Source organism: Eleutherodactylus coqui, chromosome 8 (assembly GCF_035609145.1).
Source record: "Eleutherodactylus coqui strain aEleCoq1 chromosome 8, aEleCoq1.hap1, whole genome shotgun sequence".
Taxonomy (NCBI): Eukaryota; Metazoa; Chordata; class Amphibia; order Anura; family Eleutherodactylidae; genus Eleutherodactylus; species Eleutherodactylus coqui.
Window position 1 is genome coordinate 207,003,626 of NC_089844.1, and position 22,293 is coordinate 207,025,918.

Below are 22,293 nucleotides of genomic sequence, written 5' to 3' on the forward strand. Positions count from 1 at the left end.
GAGACGAGGGGTGCACTGCATGGGAGCCTATACAGACCTACCCACGTTGTTCTGTGCACAAATCAGGCAGCCCTGTGTGTATTTAGCTGTTGTGATTGCTAGTAATGGGTATGCACCAGGATTTAGCATCACATCTGTCATAGGTGTTTTGGACAGGTGTGTATTTCCATGGGAGGCCGAAGCCATGCCAGGATAGGGGTCTGTGGGAGACCAAGGCTTGTTAGATACTATCCATTTATCTCCAGGTGTCTCTCTGCCCCTCTTGCTGGTTCCCATTGTTCCTTCCCCCCCCTTAGTTGCCTGCTTTTGTAACTGAATTAACAGGTCATAACCCACTATGGGTGACGTCTGAGGGGGTACCTGTACCGCCCCAACCCCTGGAGGATCAAGTCTGGGCTTCTGTGTGGCTGTCTTCACAGCCTGATCAGCCGGGGGATTTATAGTTGCCATCCTTGGAGTGGCCTTTTGTAGCATTTTCTGGCCACTCTCTTGGGCAGCAGAGAGCGGACATCAGTGCCTGTACACCTTTTCTGTTTTTAATTGCTTTTATTTGCTTTCAAGAATAACCTCGCTCTCCATAGGCACAGCATGAGTCTATGTGGACGTTAGCTGCGTTCTCTTGCTTTTTCCAGAGCTTACAATTTGGCTTCTTGGGCTGACATGCAAGACGGAAGAGGTTCAGCTTTGACTACTTCATGTAAGGAGAGCACAACATAACCTGTGTAGAACCTGCCTTCTTGACCATACCTCAATCCATCCACAGAGTTCAAAATCAAGGTTATCTAATGACTGATCAACATGACTGAATCCCCTGCCTCCTGGGCCATTAGCTAGCATAGTCATGTGTATCACGCTGAAAGGAAAAAAACTGCCATGTGATTATTCCCACTTCCCTCCTTTTCCAGATGTAGCAAGGTAGCTGGACTGAGAGCGTTGCAACACTGGCACGTTGACTGGCATGAGCAGGGCGCACTGTAGATAAAAGTGACATTCTACGAGGCAAAGTCTGAACGAAAACCTATGACAGTGTTCTAAATACTGTCATATGTAAATTGAAAGCTATCTCAGAACTTTGTATTTTATTTATTTTCCAGCTGCAGTTAGCATTTCTAACACAAGAGGGCACAACACAAGCAACAGGGTGAAGGCGTGTTGAGTAATATGCTACAGGGCGTTGCCAGCCAGTCTGCTGTGGAATGTCAGGGGAGGCACTGTTTATCTCTGCTTATTCTGAATGGATAAAATTACAGTTCCAGTGAAGACTGACACCAAAATATACAAAGACACATTAGCAATAGAAAGAACAAAAATGTGGCTAAAATTGACATCCTACTCTGAGCGGTCATTAAATTCTTGCGCATAGAGAGAGAAAATTTTTATATCCCCAGTCAATATCTGCATCACACATTTTACATTGATCACAGCTGGTCATTAACTCTCATCCATCCATGCGGTCAAGTCTGTCTCATATATAAAAATAACCATATAATCCTCCACACACAATGTTTACTGCTGTTACAGATTTCAGGAAATTGTGGATCCACTGGACCAACCAAACCAATCTGAGGACTGTCCCTGTGTGGTTAATAGCCAACTCCTCAGATCGATGGACTGCAGACAGGGAAAGGGGAACTAACCCTTGGCTGCAGGGAGAAGGGCAGACCTCTACCTATAAGCAGAGTGACCATCCTCATAAGAGCAGCCCTGCGCTGGAACCTCGGGTCTGACTATCCCTGAAGAGGTGAAAACTCAGAACCGCAGACAGATGCAGGAATATACACATATATAGACAGAACTGGCGACCATGCCAGCTCAGAAAGCCTACAGGAGACCCACAAAAGCATGGGATAGTTCACACAGAACATGGTAGGATACACACCGTTCACACCAGGACATACAGATATGCCTGAACACGGGCACAACACAGGAAAGGCTGAGTGTGATAAACTTAAATTGAAAGGCATTAAAGTGCATCAGTTCATCTTAAATAGGGGTGTAATTACTAATGAATCCCTCAGGTGGGCTCAGGAGAGAGCTGGGTAACCCTCTCAGTGCTGGACAAAAGCAGACTGAGAAAGCAGAAGGACACTAACAAATGGTCACAACAGTATCACGCAAAGAAAGTTACAGAAGTACTACAACTCTCCTCCTCTTACATACACATGCATTCAGTCGCTACCACCTCCCTCTGGAATTCCTGTTATCAGGAGCAGCAAACAGAAGAAAAAAAATTCAACCTGTAACTGTTTGTAATTCCACAGCAACCACTAGTATCACTAATATTTTCCCATAATAGGAACACTAATTTCTCACAGAGAAAACACAACAGTAACACTATTTAGCAAGTATACAGACATCCAATCACAGAACTGCCATTTACACAAATAACAGCAAGAATGTACCTTAAAATTCCTATCGTTCCTATTTTTAAGACCGCATAATTCCCTGGATTCATTACAAGTTTCTATTCCATTCACAGATGCAGAGTACCCCTGCAAGATTTTGCAAGGTCAATCACACACTCCTTTTCGCTTATCTATCTAACTATGAAGCTGGGAGGCAGAAGGGGCTGTGCCCACAGCTCCTGCCAAGCACACATTCCTCCTCTTTAAATGTAAAATCAACCAAATACAGACAGTCTTTATGCAGGGGGACACTAAAAAAAGCATTGGCAAAATCCACAATAGCAAAGCGGGTGGATGTGGGTGGTATTTGTGCTAGCAGACTGTGAGGGTTTGGTACAATGGAAATCATTAGTTCAGTAACTGCATTTACTTGCCTGTGGGTTATGGACCATACGATAGTGAGGAGTTGGCCATTCCCAGTTTTCTTTTTACTGGGGTACAAAGGAGTATTGCAGAGCAATGTGTTCTCTTGTATAGCATTCACCTGCAATAGTGCCTGTATGGTTTTTCTCTATAGCCACCTCTTGGGAGGGGCTCAATGGGTATTGTGTGACTCTTGTGGGTGTGGCTCCGGGCTTAAACTTTATCATGACAGAGTGGTCTGGAACGCGTTAAATGTTTGTCTAGCCGTCAGCCTACAGATCATCAGGAATGTCCGTTAGTGCTGGGTGAGGCTGACCTTTCGGAGAGGATTCAGTTTTCTGTGACTTAGTAAGCCTAATTGCTCTTCAGGGTCACCGGTCTGCAGTGTAATGAATCCTTCAGGAAGGAGATTTGCTTGTATTGCTTGTAACACATCTGCCCCAAGCAAATTAACCGTGGCTGTATCGCTGACGACAATGGAGCGAGGATAGCGTAGTTGGGATGAGGCGGACCACAAGTGGCTTGATAAGGGGAGTCTCCACAGGATTCCAATCAACTCTGGTACAAGTGACACAGTCATCTGTGACTACCTAGGGAAAACACTATCTAGGTGCACCACTGATTTGGCTGCTCCAGTATCTACTAAAAAGTAAATATCCCCGTCCCCCTGACAGGTTAAGGTTTTTTTTTTTTACCATAGATGCTTGTCCTGCAGTGGGAGGAACAGTAAATGGGCACACTTGAGATACTGGGTTGCCAACTTCCTGTGGAGTGCTGGCGAGAGGCATGTCGGTGGGTGCGGGGTTAGGGGTGCAACATTCATGGGAGAGGTGTCTCTTCTTTCCACAATTATAGCAAGTGAAAGATCCTCTGTTCCCTTGTCTCCTTCTCCTGACCCCCCCCCCCCCCCCCCCCCCCCGCCGTGAGGCTGAAAATTCATTACCCCTCTAGGCTTTGTTTGCACATGTCCAGAGAATTTGGGCTGTTATAACTCATGTCCTGTCACTGTTTATGCACTCAAGTGTAACATTTCTCTGTCATTGCCTTTTCTTACATCATGTTCGTCAAAGTCACTGACTGCTCAAGAAAAATTGTCTTAGCCCATTCTTCAAGAGCCGTGACAAAAACTTACCCAGAAGGGATGGCTTAATCAAAGCACTCCAATGTCCTGGATACGGGTGCTACACAGTGAGGTGCCAGTCCAGTCTCCATTATTTTGGACATCACAGGTCCGTAGTCGCCAGATTCTGTAAGTTACAATTATAGGTAGTTTGGATGATGCGGATCTGTCTGGCATCGGGCAACTGTTTGCACATTGCCAGTTGATAAATCTGCTTCCAGGGGGTATATTCTGTAATCTGATACACTTGAGGTTCAGATCTTCGCCCCTGAAAATTGGACTGCAGACTTCGCCTGGCATTCTGCCCACCTGGGGCTCCGGTGGTAGAAGTGTCCCCCTCTACCGCGCCCTGTATCCCCCCCCCCCCCCTCCCCTTATACTGTCTCGTCATCTAGCTGTAGCCTGAGGTGGTCTGGCTGGGACTATGTGACTCCTAGTTACCACAGAATACGGTCCTGGAACCTCTAGATGGGCCATCCGGCTCCGTAAGAGAGGTACGTCTGTAGTCAGGGTCTTGTTGTCCACCATATCTACATGGCTCCCATTTTGGAGAGGGCATTCATCCCAGGGGCAGTCAGGGAGTTAGTCTCTTCATTCATGAGCTTTGTGGGCAGTCCATCCTGGCATTCCTAGAACATAACTCTTGTATCCGCCTCTCGTCTCCTCCTCGGGCATTTTTTTCTATTTAGCCGCCATGTTGGCATGAGCATGTTTAAAATCCAACTAGTACAGGCAAGAACCTATTAGGGGAAGAACATTTCCAACCCCGCTGTGATGCTGCAGGATTTGGACAAATTGTGGTGGCAGAATGCAAGTAATATAGAAAAAAAATGGAAGCATTTGGAAAGTAATGATGGAGGTTTTACTAATGATACTGGAGATACAGCAGCGTGATAGAAAGTAGCGGCAACGTGTCAGAATGTATCGACAAAACCAAAGAAAACGGTTCTACTTTCACTATATCCCTTCCTAAGATGAAGTGTAACCAGACGGCGTGGGATGCCTCTGCTTGGAGGCGCTGGAACAGGCGTTCCTTCTGGTATTCCTGTTTCTCAATCTTGAGGCACCAGGGCTTCTTCCCTGTTCCTTCCCAAACATACACCATCTTACCTATAGATATCAGACTTCCATATAATGGATTAGAGCAGCAATGTGGCAGTCTTCTTTAAAGTTGTATCCAGACCTAAATTTGGCAAAATGTGACAATACAGCGAGCCTGAGCCGACGCCAGAATGCCGCATGAACAAGATATTGGACATTCGTGTTCCTTTGGGACTGTGCGGGTGACGGCCATTGCTGGAGTGACGCTACGATGAGTTCTCCAGTTGGGGTGTTGCCGATCTCTTACGGGTAACGGATTGTCCTCCTCCCCCGCTCAGAGTTAAGCCGACTCTGAAACAGGCAGGTTGTGGAACGTTTTCGAATAACCACATTTATCAACAGAGGCTCCTACGGCAAGTTCATCTCCAAGGTTATCTGATGATCTAAAAGATATGATATATATATCTCTCTCTGTAAGCCCACCTGCAGCGGAGTCCATCTCGGCCCCCAGCCGGCGACCCTGCGTACCCGTCGTCTTCATTACCTGTACTGCGGATGGCTGCAGCGAGCCGTCAGACATCCACAGTACAGATATTTTTCCCGCGCTGTCGCTAGGTGATGATGCTCGTACCCACAGCCTATCCGCAATGCTCGGGAGGGCCGCAGGTCGGACAGCTCCCATTGACTGCAATTGTGATTTCTGCTCGCGGGGGAAAAAAAAAAAGCAATTTATTTCTGCTTCCCCGCTGGTCTGATCGATCTGCTCTTCTCATTACAGGGCTATGAAGGTTTGCTGGAAGGTGGTGATTGTATCCAACAAGCCAGCTGGCTCAGTGTGTCCAACATAATCCAGCTGGTAAGATTGTATATGCCGTTATACTGCCTGTTCACCCCTAGGGGGCAGATCTCTGTCTTTTACATCAATGCAGTCGGAATGTTTTTTTTTTCGCCAGCAGATCGGTGAGGAATGGGTTTTCCCTTAGCATTTTTTTAACATGTCTGTGTGGAGTTAATGACAGAACCCAAGTGTAGACGGCCGGTCCCTGCCTCAAGGCCTAGGCCAAGACTTCCTTGTGGCTGATGCAAAAATACATATGGTTGGGTCACTAAGGGGTTAGGCCGCCTGCACACGGACGGATCAGACCCCGCAGAGTTTGACCCGGTGACCCCAGCTTACCTCTTCGCCAGTCTTCTGCTCTGTGGCAATTATGCTGTCCGGAGCGCCGGATGACATGTACACAGTACTGAGGACGCCGCACCATCGCTATGGCAACCACGCGGCCGTCTCTGTTGCGAATGTGACGGCCGGAGCGCTATCCGACACATGCGCAGTTGAGCAGACGTTGCACCGTCTCTATGGTGATGATGCCGCTCCTGTGGCCATTCTGCAATGATTGTTTTTCTCGTGTTCTACTCATGCCTGCCCGTGTGAAGCTGGCCTAACAGTCCTATCCGGGATCGGCTAAGGACGGCTATTGGCTTCCATTCTCCACCGTAGGGACAAAGTTACTTCCTGGCCTGCTGTCTCCTCACTGCGCTCTCTCTTGTAGGGTGGCACCATCATAGGCAGCGCACGCTGTAAGGCGTTTATGACCCACGAAGGGCGTTTGTCCGCAGCCTTCAATCTTGTCCGGCACGGTATAACAAATTTATGTGTCATCGGCGGTGATGGAAGTCTAACCGGAGCAAATCTGTTTCGCAAGGAGTGGGGAGGTCTGCTGGCAGAACTGGTTAAAGAAGGTAAATCTAGGCGGTGTGACTGGTCTGTATCACCAGAGGGCAGGTGCCCATGTACAAGTGGCAGAGAAGACCTAAGATCAGGCAGCTTCTGCTTAACCCCTAATGGACGCAGCCTGTTTTGGACCTAAGGCCACCTATTTTTTACGAGCCATAACTAGAGTTCCGTTGCGTGGTGAAATGTAGTTTTTTTTTAATGGCCATTATAATAATGTTTGGCGACACTTTTTTTTTGGGGGGGGGGGGGGGGGTTAGACTAGAATCATAAAAGCTCTCATCACTTTAATAATGCACTGCAGTACTTACTGCTTACAATAGAGATCATAAGCTGCAACACCAGCACGTTCCCTCTGAACCCTTTACATGCCATGATACTTATCGCGGCATGTAGGGGGTTAACCCTTTCCAATCCAATTTATATCCTGGTTTTCCTAGGTCGCTTACTCTTTTTCTGCCGTTATACAACGGCGCTATCTGCTGGCTAAAGCCAGTACTGCATGAGCTGACACGTAGGATAGGCTCCGACAGCAGAGAGGCTGGCAATATACAGTAAGAGAACCCCGACGGACGTCTTCCAGCATCGGAGCTGTACAGCCTTAAATCATAATGTCTTCAGAGGTCAGACAGTGGATTGGAAAGGGTTAATACCACGCTTGCCCCTGAAAATAAGACAGGGTCTTATATTTTTTTTTTGCTTCAAAATATTTCTTTTGCACATGTATAGCTGCTTGGACACTATTTAAAAATCATGCTAGGGCTTATTTTCAGGGTAACAGGGATCATTGTTCTCATCCATCCCCGCTGTTGCAGCGCACGGCCAGCTATCAGTCACAGCTGGTTGCAGGGTTGTGCAGGCTCACCTCTGAGGCCACGCTGTCCGCAGGAAGGCATGGCTTAAGTTCTGTTATGTTGAGCGCCCCCCCAGCCAGGACGTAAACTTGCGTCTTGTGCTGTTAAGAGGTTAATGATGCGACTCTTACTTGGGACTGTGTTTTTTTTTTGTTTTTTTTGTTTGTTTTTTCTAATTTTTAGAACTTTTCAAAACTCCTTTTCACCTTTTTTTTTTTTTTGCTTTTTGTCCTCCATGGGAAACATGAAACTTGCAATTGCTTGATCACTTAGAGAAATATAATGCAGTACCAAAGTATTGCATTATACAGGGGGGCTGTTTGAGACCCTGGAATACCAACGGGGGCATTTAAATGCTGCTGTCAGAATTGCCAACTGCATTTAAAGGGTTACCAGCTGCAATCAGCATGAACCCTGATCGTGGCTCTTGCGGGTGGCTATCAGCTGGCAAAGATTTCCGTGTATGGAGCCAGATTGTCTCCCAATCCTGCGCCATATAAACCCGACATGCGCAGGACATAAATGTATGCCCTGGGGGCCAGCAATGACTGCAGCATCCGAGGGGCTAAATGTGCAAGTGCTCCTCTCCTGGGGAAACCGATCCACATATGTGACCGAGGGGTGATGACCAGAACAAGTGCGAGACCCCCAGACCACTGCCCCATAGGTGTAGGCTATGTCCATCGGTGTTGGTGGATGGAGTACAGGCGGGCTGGAGTACAGGCGCTGCAGTATTTGTAGCGTAATATTCCTATGGGATATGCAGTTTATAGTGTGGATTGCCACCATGCATGCGGCTACACAGTTGGAGCGCTGCGGTGTTGATGCCACACGTTGTTGGAGTCGCAGATCTGATCAAACTGCTCTTATTTTGTAACAGAAAAGATAACTGAAGATACTGCTGCAAAATATTCTCACCTAAACATTGTTGGAATGGTGGGCTCCATCGACAACGACTTCTGTGGGACGGATATGACCATTGGAACGGACTCGGCTCTGCACAGGATCATGGAGGTTATTGATGCCATCACTACTACTGCACAGAGGTAAGTACATGTTGTGTAAGTGCATTCTGGTACATTACTATACGTCCGTCCTCTCGCAAGGCGTGACGCCGGTGCGTCCTCTCGCAAGGCGTGACGCCGGTGCGTCCTCTCGCAAGGCGTGACGCCGGTGCGTCCTCTCGCAAGGCGTGACGCCGGTGCGTCCTCTCGCAAGGCGTGACGCCGGTGCGTCCTCTCGCAAGGCGTGGCCCCGGTGCGTCCTCTCGCAAGGCGTGGCCCCGGTGCGTCCTCTCGCAAGGCGTGGCCCCGGTGCGTCCTCTCGCAAGGCGTGGCCCCGGTGCGTCCTCTCGCAAGGCGTGGCCCCGGTGCGTCCTCTCGCAAGGCGTGGCCCCGGTGCGTCCTCTCGCAAGGCGTGGCCCCGGTGCGTCCTCTCGCAAGGCGTGGCCCCGGTGCCACTGCCAGGGGTTGATGACGCTTCCCAACACGGTCCATAAGCCCCAGACTATCCCTGCAGAAGGCCAAGGGGCCTTTATGACCACACTGCTCTCCAGCAATCAACTGGTTAATGCCACTAAAGGCTTGGAGGGTTCAGAGTAACAAGGACAAACTAATCTAAGTTTTTAGACTTTAATTGAAAGAAATCCAACACTTATTAAAATGTTAAAAATTAGACAAAATAAAAATGATGCCATAAATGCAAAACCGTTAATAATGGAGGAAAATCTAGAAACCTGAAGACCTCGTGCAGACGGCCGGGTAGGATCCTGCTGCGAGATGCGAGCAGTGACCCGGCGCTCACCTCTTCCTGGTGTCTCGCTCTCTGCCGGCTGTCTGTCAGCCACGCAGACCAGAGCCGGCTCGTCACTAGCACAAGCCTCCCACAGAAATGGCACATGCCGCGATTTGTTCACCACGTGAGTTTTCATGCGGTCAAATTGCAGCTGTCTGCATAGGATTGCATTATCGAATGAAATCGTATGGTAGCGGTCACAGGCGGAAGTTCTGCGGGAAAGCCCGCCGCTGGATCCCCCCCCTCCCCGTGTGCATTTGGCCAAACGGACAGCAAATTTTATGTATGTTTTCTATTCTTGAGGATGGATACAAAATGGCAGACACTTAAGCTACAGGCTGTCCTCCTCAAATGTGACCCTGTCAGATTATCCAGCATAACTTTCCACCCTGGACCTTAGGTTTGTACCTACCCGTTAGTTTATTAAGCAAATCCCTGGCCTAAGACTGGGTGGCCAGATGGCGAGGGGCAAACCCATTGAATATTTAACAATTCACCTTCTTGTACTTCCTCTGTCCAGCTGGCGGTGTGGGATACTGGATTTTGGGAGTAAATCCAATTTGCATGTGGCTTCCCCTAAAACCTGTCTGACCAGCTCTAGGATGACAAAAATGGCAACCCCTCCGCAGAACTCTTTCCTGCACTAAAACTGCTTGCCCCGTTCAAAGGGCTTATCAGATACCCACAAGACTAACTCACTTTTTTATATTGACTACTGAATATTTCAAAACTCTTATGATGTTGCAGTAGGCCAGACCAGACTTAGTGGCAGAGCAGCAACTGTTTGTCACAGAGGCGCTGCTGCTCCTTTCCAAAAAGCGCGATTCTGGTGCGGCTCTCTACAGGTGAAGAAGGCAGTTGTCAGGTCCATGGCGCCAGTCTATTTACAGACCAAGACCTATGCCGGACAAAATAATATAAAAATAAGAAAAACCTATTTCTTTTCCCTAAAGTGTGGTGCGGTACCTCAGTGCAGATGGCGAATGGTGGGAAGGGACTCCATTAGGCAGAAGTAACAATGAAATCATTGAACAGTTTATTGCGTCAAAATAACAAGAACCTTCAGCTTTCCTTAGTGAAATCGGAGAATCACTTTGCATTAGCAGTACAATTCAAAGTTGTGTTACTTTAAAGTGCAGTTCACAATTCACTTGACTTCACTTTGAGGTAGTAACAGTACAATTAGCGCATTTGCAGGCATGATCTATCTGGACAACAAATGGTCTCTCTGGCCATAATTAAGCTTGGGTTTTCTTCCCATCCACTATGCTTTGACCTCCCTCTCTTCTCTCTTTAGTTGCTGCTATTCTTTTGAGTTCTGAATTTCCCTTCCCAGAGAACATTACAATGACTTTAGTCTTCGGCTGATTCTCTTCTATTCTTTCAGATCTTAAGGTTTCTTTAGATTTTTGCTAAAGTCTTATTTATTTCTTCTCTTCAGTCTCTTCTGAATTATAGAACTTTTGGGTGCTCACTCTTTCTGTCCTTCCCACCGCACTGGCTCTCAGCTTTTCCTTTCTCTGGACCTCTGTCTAGCAACCTCCTTCTTGCTCCTCTATCTCCTTCTCCCTTCCAACTAACTACACTCTTCTCGATTTAGCTCCTCCTCTCCTCCGACCTGTGCGCAGAACCTTTCTACCTATCCTAGGCTGTCTTTCTTTTAGCTAACTGACTCATGCCTGTAAGCTAGGTTGTACCTAGACGAGTGCTATTTTGGCGCAGCATAGACACATGAAAGGATGGCGGCTATACTGCACCGAAGATCACGTGAACTGGGGAATTCCAGCTCTTTGAATTAGGCCCAATGCACACGGGCGGATTTTGGCTGTGGAATCTGGTGTGGGCGTCCGCAGCAATAACCCTCTAAGCATGGAATGTTAAAACGGGTTTTCATGCCCACGAGCGAACATCTATTGTTTTCTGCTCGTGGGTGAAGGATCGCAGCATGCTCTATTTTGAGCTGGATTAATCCCTTCCCGCTTCAGGGCGTAAGTTTACGTCCTGGCAGCAGGGTACTTCCCGCAACTTACGTCTTGAGGGCAGCACGGGATCACTTATGATCTTGCGCTATCCCGCAGCGGGAGCCGGCTGTCAGTCATAGCCGGCCTCCGGCTGCAACAGCCGGGGTGCATCGGAGATGCGCCCCCTGCTGTTAACCCTTTCCCTGCCGCGATCAATGTAAATCGCTGCATAGGAGGGGTTCACAGAGGGAGCGTGCTCCCTCTGTGACGTCACCGGGCTCTCGCGATATAATCGCAGAGAGCCTGGCTGGTTGCCGTGGCGTCCTGTATTGCCATAGCCTGTGATCGCTGTATAAGCGATAAGGCAGGGCAGTAGCCTTGCCATGCCTTTTATCACAGTGATCATCAGTGCTGTACTGTAAGTGCCCCAGAGGGACGCAAATTGCTTTAAAAAAAAAAGTAAAATAAAAATGAATAAAAAAGAAAAAAAACAAACTTTTTTTTATGCTTTTTCTCATTAAAACCCCACATATTTGGTATTGTCGCGTCCATAACGACACGTACAATAAGTTGCACATGCTTTTGTCTGTGCATGGAAAAAAGCGTAAAAAAAAAAAGCTGAGGCAATAAGTGATCCAAAAAGCCGTATGTACCCCAAAATGGTACCAATAAAAACTACAGCTCGTCTCTCAAAAAATAAGCCCTCATAGAGCTCCGTACATCAAAAATAAGAGTTACAGGACTTTGAATGCAGCGATTTAGAAAAAAAAAATTCCAAAAAAGGGTTTTTATTGCAGAAAAGTGAAAAAACCTAAAAAAAGTAAAATTTTTGGTATTGTTGTCACCATACCGACCCGCAGAAAAAATGTATTGACGTTTAAGCTGTGTGATTAACGCGCTAAAAAAAATCTATGGCAGAATTGATGCGTTTCTCTCCCTGCTATCATAAAATAAAATAATAAAAGTTTTACAATATCGTCTATGTACCCAAAAGTGGCACCGATAAAACTACAGCTCGCCACGCAAAAAACAAGCCCTTATACGGCCGCGTCCACGGAAAAATAAAAAAAGTTACGGCTTTTGAAAAATGACGAAAATCCGCCAAAAATCGTTGCGTCCCTAAGCCCAAAATAGGCCATGTCATTAAGGGGTTAAAGGTCGCTGCGATGGCGCTGCATTATCTGTACTGCGCTGGCTGGCACATCCACGGCACGGTGAAGAAGAATCCGGGCAGGTATGCAGAAGTCCCCGGCCGAGCACAGGGTTGGATACCCACCCGGCCATGTCCATCTGGCCTTAGCCCGTTCATACGATCCGTGGTGTGGGCATTCCAGCTCCCATAAGATAGCTGAGGGCCTATCTCGCGCCCACCATGGAACAGTCTTATCTTTGGCAGGTGCCCAAATTCAGTGCGTCTAACACTCTCATGTGAACGCTTCCATCGGTTCCTATATGAAGCTCTTTCTGGGCGCACCTCTAATGCGCACTCGGAGCGCTCGTGTGAACGAGGCCTAAAGGCGACTCTGTAGAAGTAGAAGGCCTGATTTGTGGCTTTACCACCTCTGTTCACCATTGGTTGATTTTATGAATAATGTAAATGGCAATCCAATCCGTTGTGTCCATCTGCCTCCACCGCTAGAGCCTTCAGTCTGCCATCCGCCATCCTTCACCAGACATTAGTGCGTCAGACATGGCTGGGACCTGACAGCACGTTCCGCCAACGGCAGCCCATAATGGCGCCCCAATGCTGTCTTGTTACGAGTTAATTAACTGGGGGTGGCATGGTAGACTGAACGCCGCCATTGTTCTTTGGGGTTTTATGGGACTCGATGAGCAGTAAAAATGACTTGTCCTACAGTTCGGTAGGATTACGGCAAGGCCAAATATAGATATAATTCTTTCTTTCTTTTCTATTGCTACTTTTGTAACAGAAGACGTTATTTATTACTTCTAACTTCTTATACAAGAGCTGAGGTCCTCTCTAACTTCTTATACAAGAGCTGAGGTCCTCTCTAACTTCTGAACATGTTGCAACCACTTCTTCTACTAGATGAACCGCACTTTTGATATTCCTGGTGAGATGTTTTACCAATTGATGCAATGACCTTGTGTTTTTATCATTGCAGCCACCAGAGGACATTTGTGCTGGAAGTGATGGGAAGGCATTGTGGGTAATTACATCTCCTTCATCTAATGTTGTGGAAGGCCCGGCCGGTGGACTCGTTCTTGTGCACACCCGCACTCTCAGATGGCCTTTCACAATCAGCTGCCTGCTACCTGAGGAATAACCATAGATTTTGTACTCTAGAGCGGTTTTCCCCATATTTACTTTCTGCAGACTGTATATAGAATTCTCTCTGCATCTGTGTGAATGTCTCTACTCCTACTTGACTCCTCTCTACAGACTTCTCTGGGCTACTTCTCCACCCTGTACTACTTAAAGGGGTTGTCCCGCGGCAGCAAGTGGGTGTATACACTTCTGTATGGCCATATTAATGCACTTTGTAATGTACATCGTGCATTAATTATGAGCCATACAGAAGTTATACACTTACCCCCTCCGGTGTTGGCGTCCCTGTCTCCATGGCGCCGACCAAAGCCTTCTTCTCCCTCGATTAGATGCGCTTGCGCATGCAGAAGACCTGTGCGGCCGGAGCGGCCCCATTCAACAGAACAGAAGAGCAGACTGCGCAAGCGTGTCTAATCGAGGGAGAAGAAGGCTTCGGTCGTCGCCATGGAGACGGGGACGCCAACACCGGAGGGGGTAAGTGTATAACTTCTGTATGGCCAATATTTAATGCACGATGTATATTACAAAGTGCATTAATATGGCCATACAGAAGCATATAACCCCACTTGCTTTCGCGGGACAACCCCTTTAAGTTCTGTCTTCTCTGTTCCTAGAGACAGGCTTCAAATGACAACAGGCAATGGACCGCAAATTAAAAGACGAGGAAGCCCCTAGTGGCCGGTCCTCTTGAGGAATTTTTCAGCATGTACATTGGCTTACATATTAATAAATGTTGCCTTTAAGAACAGTTACCCTTTTATATTAATTTAGCTATAGCAAATAATGCCCTAACTTCATGAACGTATATAAAGTACAATCGATCTTAAAGGGGTATTCCTATCTGGGCAATCATAACTTTTCAATTTGTTCTTATAACAGTGGGCTCCACCCCGTAGGGTGTTTGTACAGTGGGCTCCACCCCGTAGGGTGTTTGTACAGTGGGCTCCACCCCGTAGGGTGTTTGTACAGTGGGCTCCACCCCGTAGGGTGTTTGTACAGTGGGCTCCACCCCGTATGGTGTTTGTACAGTGGACTCCACCCCGTAGGGTGTTTGTACCGTGGGCCCCACCCCGTAGGGTGTTTGTACCGTGGGCCCCACCCCGTAGGGTGCTTGTAGAAGGGCGCGCAGTCATTTATGTGCTTCAGCGGTTATTCAGATGACTGTTTCCCGTGTGACGCCGCCCTGAGTCTGATATAAATGGCTGCCCGGACCCGTGTACTCATCTCCGACTGTTCTTCTGTTGCCAGGTATCTAGCGCTGGTGTCCGCGTTGGCATCGGGGGCCGACTGGCTGTTTATTCCAGAATGTCCTCCTGAAGAGGGCTGGGAAGACATCATGTGTACGCGGCTCGGAGAGGCAAGTATCGCCCCCCGCAGGCCGGAGACATTATGGAATGTGATGTTTAACATTTGTTTTAGATTTTGGGTCTTTTGCATTTCATGGGTTGTTAACCCCTTCCTGACATACAGGTATATACATCCTCAGTGCACATATTCCGAGCAGTTAGCCATCTATGGCATATCCTGTGTATGGAGCGGGCTCGGGAGCCGAGCACTTGGGTCGTGGCTGTTAACCCTTTAAATGCTGACAAATACAAAACATTTAAGTTATTCATCCCCTTTCCTCCGGTCGTTGCATCCTTGAAGGGCATCTGCCACCTACTTCTTGTCCCGTCAGCTAAGCTAATGGGCTAAAGGTAGGTGACCCACTAGGTCCAGGATGTAAGTGTGGTCCTCAGACATATCAGCGAGAGGCTCCATAGAGTGTAAACGCTGCTTTCTCTTATGTCTTCTGCTGTTTTTGGGACTATTTGGAGATGGAAAACTGTCATTCCTTTCCCCATTCGGTAGGCAGACATTAACCCTTCCACGGCTGACTGGGGCATTTCTCGATAATTGTCACCTGGTTGACAGGTGTCGGCTGCTTTCTCCTTGACCTCTTGGGTTTGATGCGGTACAAAGGACAGCTATCCCAGACCTGTGGCTGACCGCAGCATTGTCCCCAGGGTAAGCCCAGGCACCGACTGACCATTCCCAGAAACCGGGACGGCTTCGGTGAGCCCCATTTCACAATTCATACAGTCCCTGGGCAGGTTTGTCTTGGTCATCAAGGAGTGTAGCCTCCATCCAGGAGACTGAGCCGTCCCTCAGCAGAATTGAGGGGTTGTGGAGCCCCCTGTGGAGAGCTGAGAGTATTACCACGTTACAACCTTTTAAACCTGAGGATTTTGGTGTAATCCTGGCCTCTGTGAAAGGTCGTTGGAGGCGCTGCAGGTCCCACTGGTCTGATATCTGGCGTGGGGCACAACTGCACCCTGGGCATTGACTTGGTAGTCCAGCTGCTCAGTGTTCACGCCCGGGGTGTGGGCGTGCAGCCAGTATCATTTTAGGAGTTTTTTTGTCTTCTGACTGTTCTTTCTGTGATTTATATTTGTTGCTTCCTTTCTCCTTGATGCATCTTTGTCCGCTGGTGTCTTCCTGGTGACAAGGTATGTATAGATAAGATGTAATCTGGCTTGGCGGCCCCGAAGTTTCTTTAGGTGCTTGATCTCCCCATAGCGGACGGTGCGCCCCCCTCGGCTTAGACTTGCTGCCGCTGCTTTCCTACAACCCTAGATGTACATTCCTAGATGTCCACTGATGGCTTATAACTATAGGACTGCAGCCATGGACCCCGCACTGCCGTGTCTACTACCGGGGTTCAGCTTCATTCCGACTAAGGTCCCCCAAGTCCGATCCATTCGAAACCCTTCATTGCTAAAGTTTTTCGAAGCCTCCATGTCGCCTGCCATCAGCCCTAGTCTGAATGCCGTCAGGCTGCCTCCACACTGGTACTCGTGAGATCACCGCGAGGAAATCGGGCCAATATTGTAATGTTGTGCGTGAGATGTCTGACTGCCAGCGAAGCTTTTCTTGCAGAAACATCGCTGCCGCTTGTGTTTCTCGCAATTGACAAGGAGTTTCTAATGTTAAAAGCGCATCACGCAAAAATCGCAAGTTCATGCATTGCAATGGGATAAAAAGGAACATGAGCGATTAAAAAGAGAAACACAGAAAGCTGCGGCCGGCTGCGATTTACTAATCCCGCAACATCGCATGAGTGAAAACATCACAGTTGTGAATGAAGCCATTGAGAAGCATGGATTTCATAATTCTGCAACTTCTCAAAAAAACTGCAATTTTTTTTTTTTCCTGACAAGTGTGGAGGCACCCTGACTGTACCCCCCGATATTGCTGCATGAGGGTCCGGGAGCTTCAGTGCAAAATCCTGCAGAACTCCCTCAAGCATTGCGCTACCATTAAATGTCACACTCCTTTGCATAAGGCCTCCTTATCCCGCATTCTCCTACATAGTGCCCCCACATGGTGCCCCCACAGTGCCCACACATAACAGTGCCCCCACAGTATGCACCTACGTGGTGCCCACATACAGTGCTCCCTCCACCACCCCCTCCCATGGTACATCCACAGGGCCCCCCATAGTCCCCCCCCCCATTAAGCACCTACATTGCTTCCACATAACACAGTTACCCCCACATACTCCCACATAACATAATGCTCCCACGTAACACGGTGCCCCCACATAACACAGTGCCCCCACATGGTCTTTTTCACATGTGCTGCTGCTTAGCCCAATTCCTCCCATTCTGTATGTGCTGTTTTCATTTTTCTTGCCCAGATGTAGGACTTTGCATTTCTCCTTGTTAAATACCATTCTGTTAGTCGCCGACCACTGTTCAGGCTTTTCTAGATCTTTTTGAATCCTCTCTCTTCCCCAGTGTTTGCTATCTCTCCTAGCTTTGTGCAGTCAGCAAATCTGATCAGTTTCCCACAATTCCCTCCTCCAGATCACTTATAACAATGTTGACCAACCCTGGGCCTAGGACAGAGCCTTGTGGTCCCACTTGATACATTCTCCCACTTGGATGTGCAGCCATTTATGACCACTCTTTGAGTACGATCACTCAGCCAGTTGTGGATCCACCTAACAGTTGCCTTGTCAATCCCATATTTGGTCATTTTTTTCAATAAGATTTCTCGATCTAAGGGCACCCCAAGCTGGCACTACTACTGCTGTTGGCATCTGGCTTCTGCCCATTTATCACTGCATAAGACCTCATAATAATCCACTACAATTTTGGGATTTTGAATCCATTTTGAAAGCCCTTTTTGTGTCCTGCCAAAAGAAGAAAAGAAAAACTTTCCAGTATATAAAGTTTTGGACTGGTTGTCAATCCCTAAAACCCTGCGGATCTAATGAAGTTACATTTACTTGCCTGTTATGGTGTGACTTGCTCTTGAAAGTATATAACAATTTGCACAACCACCCAGTGAACAGAGTGCTGGTGGACACACGTTGGGTCATGGAGGATCACTAAGCAGACACCTGGCTAAGCAGCCATGTTCACTGCAAAGCAAAAAGGACTTCTGGCGTTAGGATGATCCAAGGGATAAACCCCTCTTAATGGGGACCAGTCGTCTCACCTGACATGTGTCTTCCAGTAAACACATCTGCAGTCATTCACCTTCCTCGTATTGTGTCTTCCACAAATTAAACCATGTAAATGGCTCCTGGAACTGAAGCCTTCGGCATCCCACATTCTCCATGCATGTAGTTGATGCCCAAGCCTTCGGCATCCCACATTCTCCATGCGTGTAGTTGATGCCTAAGCCTTCGGCATCCCGCGTTCTCCATGCGTGTAGTTGATGCCCAAGCCTTTGGCATCCCGCATTCTCCATGCGTGTAGTTGATGCCCAAGCCTTTGGCATCCCGCATTCTCCATGCTTGTAGTTGATGCCCGAGCCTTTGGCATCCCGCCTTCTCCATGCTTGTAGTTGATGCCCGAGCCTTCGGCATCCCGCGTTCTCCATGCGTGTAGTTGATGCCTAAGCCTTCGGCATCCCGCGTTCTCCATGCGTGTAGTTGATGCCTAAGCCTTCGGCATCCCGCGTTCTCCATGCGTGTAGTTGATGCCCAAGCCTTCGGCATCCCGCGTTCTCCATGCGTGTAGTTGATGCCCAAGCCTTCGGCATCCCACATTCTCCATGCGTGTAGTTGATGCCCAAGCCTTCGGCATCCCGCGTTCTCCATGCGTGTAGTTGATGCCCAAGCCTTCGGCATCCCACATTCTCCATGCGTGTAGTTGATGCCCAAGCCTTCGGCATCCCACGTTCTCCATGCGTGTAGTTGATGCCCCTGATGAGTATTTTGCTCTGTGACCTGTTCCTTTTACATTATTAGTATTTGTGTTAACTATTATATTTAGAGGTTTATACATTTATCAGTGGTTTTCCCTCCATGTACTTCCACTCATAGGGACTCTTCATTTGATCCCTTCGCAGATCTCCTCTTTTAAGGTAGGTTCTAATAGAGTTTACGTAGATTAAGCGCCCACCACCACCCTGTATGTGTTCATGGTCTATTCTAAAGACGGTACGACCCTGACATGCTCCATCCAGTGATCGTTTTTAGTCTAGCTGTGGTGTTCTTCATAATTCTAGTTTAGCTTTAAAGGGTGTGGTAATGTCCTCCAGGGGAGGGGCAGCAGCGACCCACTGGAGTCCAAAACAGGAGATGAAACCACGGCAAACTTTTATTCTCCAACACAGCAAGCAGTGTCCTTCACTATAGCATTGGCACCACGCAGGGTGCTCCAGTCCACACAAGTATAAAGGCAGTCACCATACCTAGTGTACCGAGGTTCATCTCCTCAGGCTGTCAGGCCCTGACTTCCTGGAGCTGCAGCCTTTTATGCTCCAGTAAGGAAGTCAGGGCCTACAGCTGCGCTTCCAGATATCTAGGGTGAAGCTGTGGACTGGAGCGCCAGCCTGTCCAGACTAAAAGCCTGGGAGGGAGATATACTCCATCCACAACTTCACCCTTTGCATGTCTACATATCCCCCCCCATCAGCGTTGCCTTGTGACTTGCCTGGTCTATACTCGAGGGTGAACTTGAAGTTCTGAAGAGAAAGAAACCACCTTGTCACCCTTGCATTTTTTCCCTTATTTTGCTTCATCCAGGTCAGGGGGGCATGGTCTGACGCCAACTTGAACTCTCTCCCCAAGAGATAGTACTTTAAAGTTTCTAGCGTCCATTCCACTGCTAAACATTCATGTTCAACAATAGCATAATTCTTCTCCGCAGGATAGTTTCCGGCTTAAATACTGTACTGGATGTTCTTCTCCATTAATGGACTGGGACAACACTGCACCTAACGCTACATTAGAAGCATCCGTCCGCACAATAAACTTTTTTGAGAAGTCGTCCGTTATCAACACTGGCTGTTGGCAAAGGGCCAACTTTAAATTTTGAAAGGCCTGCTCGGCCCCGGTTGTCCATGCCACCATTACTGACTTACCCCCTTTCGTCAAGTCCGTAAGTGGTGCTGCAATGCAGGCAAAGTTAGGCACAAACCTACAGTAGTACCCAGTCATTCCTAAAAAGGCTCTGACCTGTTTTTTTGTTAAAGGTCTAGGCCATGCCTGTATGGCCTCTACCTTGTTGACCTGGGGTTTAATGACGCCATGGCCAATAAGATAGCCAAGGTACTTGGGTTCTTCCAAGGCCATTGCACATTTCCCAGGGTTTAAGGTTAAACCTGCCCCTTTTATGGCATCCATGACTGCCTGTACCTTCCCAAGGTAACTCTCCCTATCGGTACTGTAGACTACAACATTGTCTAGGTACGCGGCAGAATAGTTACGGTGAGGCCTCAATATCCGTTCCAGTAACCTTTGGAAGGCAGCAGGGCTGCGGCCCACACTTCCTAATTCTTGAGGTAGCCAAAGCCTCTCTATCCTTCCAAAGTTTTATTAAATTAACATGGTACACTTGATACAGTTTCCTTTTCCCCAGCTGGTGCACTCGATAGTTTACATCGCCTACCTTCTCAACGATTTCATAGGGACCCAGCCACCTAGCGAGGAATTTACTTTCTACAGTAGGTACCAAGATGAGAACTCTGTCACCGGGACTAAAAGTTTTCACCCTGGCAGAACGATTGTACACTCTGCTTTGGGCCTCCTGTGCCCTCTACCAGTGTTCCCTGACAATGGGCATTACAGTATTAATGCGGTCCTGCATCTGAGCCACGTGCTCTATGACGCTCCTATAGGGAGTAGACTCGGCCTCCCAGGTTTCTCTGGCTATATCCAACAACCCCCTCGGGTGCCGACCATATAGCAACTCAAAGGGCGAGAAGCTTGTGGTACTTCCCGTATGGCAAACGTAAGATAAGGTAGTAGATGGTCCCAGTCCCGACCATCCTTCTTATTGAACCTATCTACCACCCATCCGTCTGAGGGTAGTATACTGAGGCTCATTATGATCAATTTTAAAGAGGTGACGGAACTCTTTTGTTACTTTGGACTTGAACAGGGTCCCCTGGTCTGTGAGGATTTCCTTGGGAAGACCTATTCTGGCAGTAGGGCTTCTCAAAGGGATTGCCTCAGGGTATCAAGTGGCATAATCTAACACTACCAAAATGTATTGATGTCCTCTAGCTGACTTGACTATAAGACCCACTAAATCCATTCCAATTCTCTCAAAGGGAACCTCTATAATCGGGAAAGGAACTAAGGGACTGTGAAAGTGTGACACAGGAGCGGTGCTCTGACAGGTGGGGCACGACTCACCGTACTCCTTTATGTCCTTGTATACCCCCGGCCAGAAGAACCTTTGGAGGATTCTATCCTGCGTTTTATCAGTTCCTAAATGTCCCCCTAATACATGATTATGTGCCAAGTCTAGCACCCTGCGCCTGTACGGCTTTGACCCGACCAACCGTTCCACCACCTTCTCACCTATTTTTGTTACTCTATACAAGTTATTATTCATTGCAAAATGGGGGAACCGTTGGTCAGAACCTGGATCCTGTAACACACCATTTATTATCACCACATTGTCTTTTGCATTAACAAGCGTGGGGTCCCTTAACTGGGCTGTCCTAAAGTTCCCAGGCGCATCTTCCAGATCGGACACATCCTTAACCGAGGGGCAGACCTCCTCTTCAGCATCATCTCCAGCCAAGACCTGTAAAGGAAAAGTTACACCCTCTGGTTCAATGTCCACATTTACGACACTCTCCTGCGGAGGTGTAAGATCAGCTGGGTCTGCGCCTGCCTCTCTAGGAGGGGTTGTCATTTTCCTCCACAAGTCCCAGAACACAGGAAAATCACACTGTGCATTAACCCTTTGAGCACACCTACATCGTAGGTCACAGTTCCTACACGTGTTTCAAGGTTACAGCGTGCCATAGGATACACCCTTGTGTCACCGTGTATACACACCACACTGATGTGCTTATATGGTAGGAAGCCCTCTGCTACCGGACTAGCATGCAATAAGGTGACCAGGCTCCCCATGTCCAATAGCGCCTCCACCAAATGGCGGTTTACACTTAACTGACACAGTTGTGGCTCAGTCTCTAGTCTTTGGGAGGCACCGCAACTCGGCCTTGCAAACCAGGCTGGCGCCAAGCACCGTCACACTCCATAGGCTCATTGGTTACGAGGCACTGAGCCAACACATGTCCAAGCCCCTGGCACCTCCAGCACCTCAAAGGCCCTGGTTTTCTCTGCTTAGTAACAGAGTTGGGGCTATCAGGGGCTTTTAACTTCAATGGTGGCCTGACCTCCTTCCAGCCATGCCAAAACTTCCCTCCGGCATCTTGTGGTCTCTTACCCCATGTAGGCCTGGAAGTCGTAGCGGGGGTCTGGACGGAATGAACGTC

At 48.1% G+C, this 22,293-nt stretch overlaps 1 protein-coding gene across 2 annotated transcripts in view; it reads left to right on the plus strand.

Moving 5' to 3' along the window:
- Positions 1-22,293, plus strand: part of PFKL (phosphofructokinase, liver type) — a 115,758-nt gene that overhangs the window by 24,928 nt on the left and 68,537 nt on the right. For both annotated transcript variants that reach the window (XR_010786465.1, XM_066577269.1), the window contains exons 3-7: positions 5,708-5,785; positions 6,480-6,669; positions 8,396-8,561; positions 13,397-13,441; positions 14,809-14,917. Coding sequence is in view for 1 of the 2 variants with exons in the window: in XM_066577269.1 (XP_066433366.1) it covers positions 5,708-5,785; positions 6,480-6,669; positions 8,396-8,561; positions 13,397-13,441; positions 14,809-14,917 (588 nt within the window). In the remaining variant the exon portion in view is untranslated. The remainder of the gene's footprint in view (positions 1-5,707; positions 5,786-6,479; positions 6,670-8,395; positions 8,562-13,396; positions 13,442-14,808; positions 14,918-22,293) is intronic.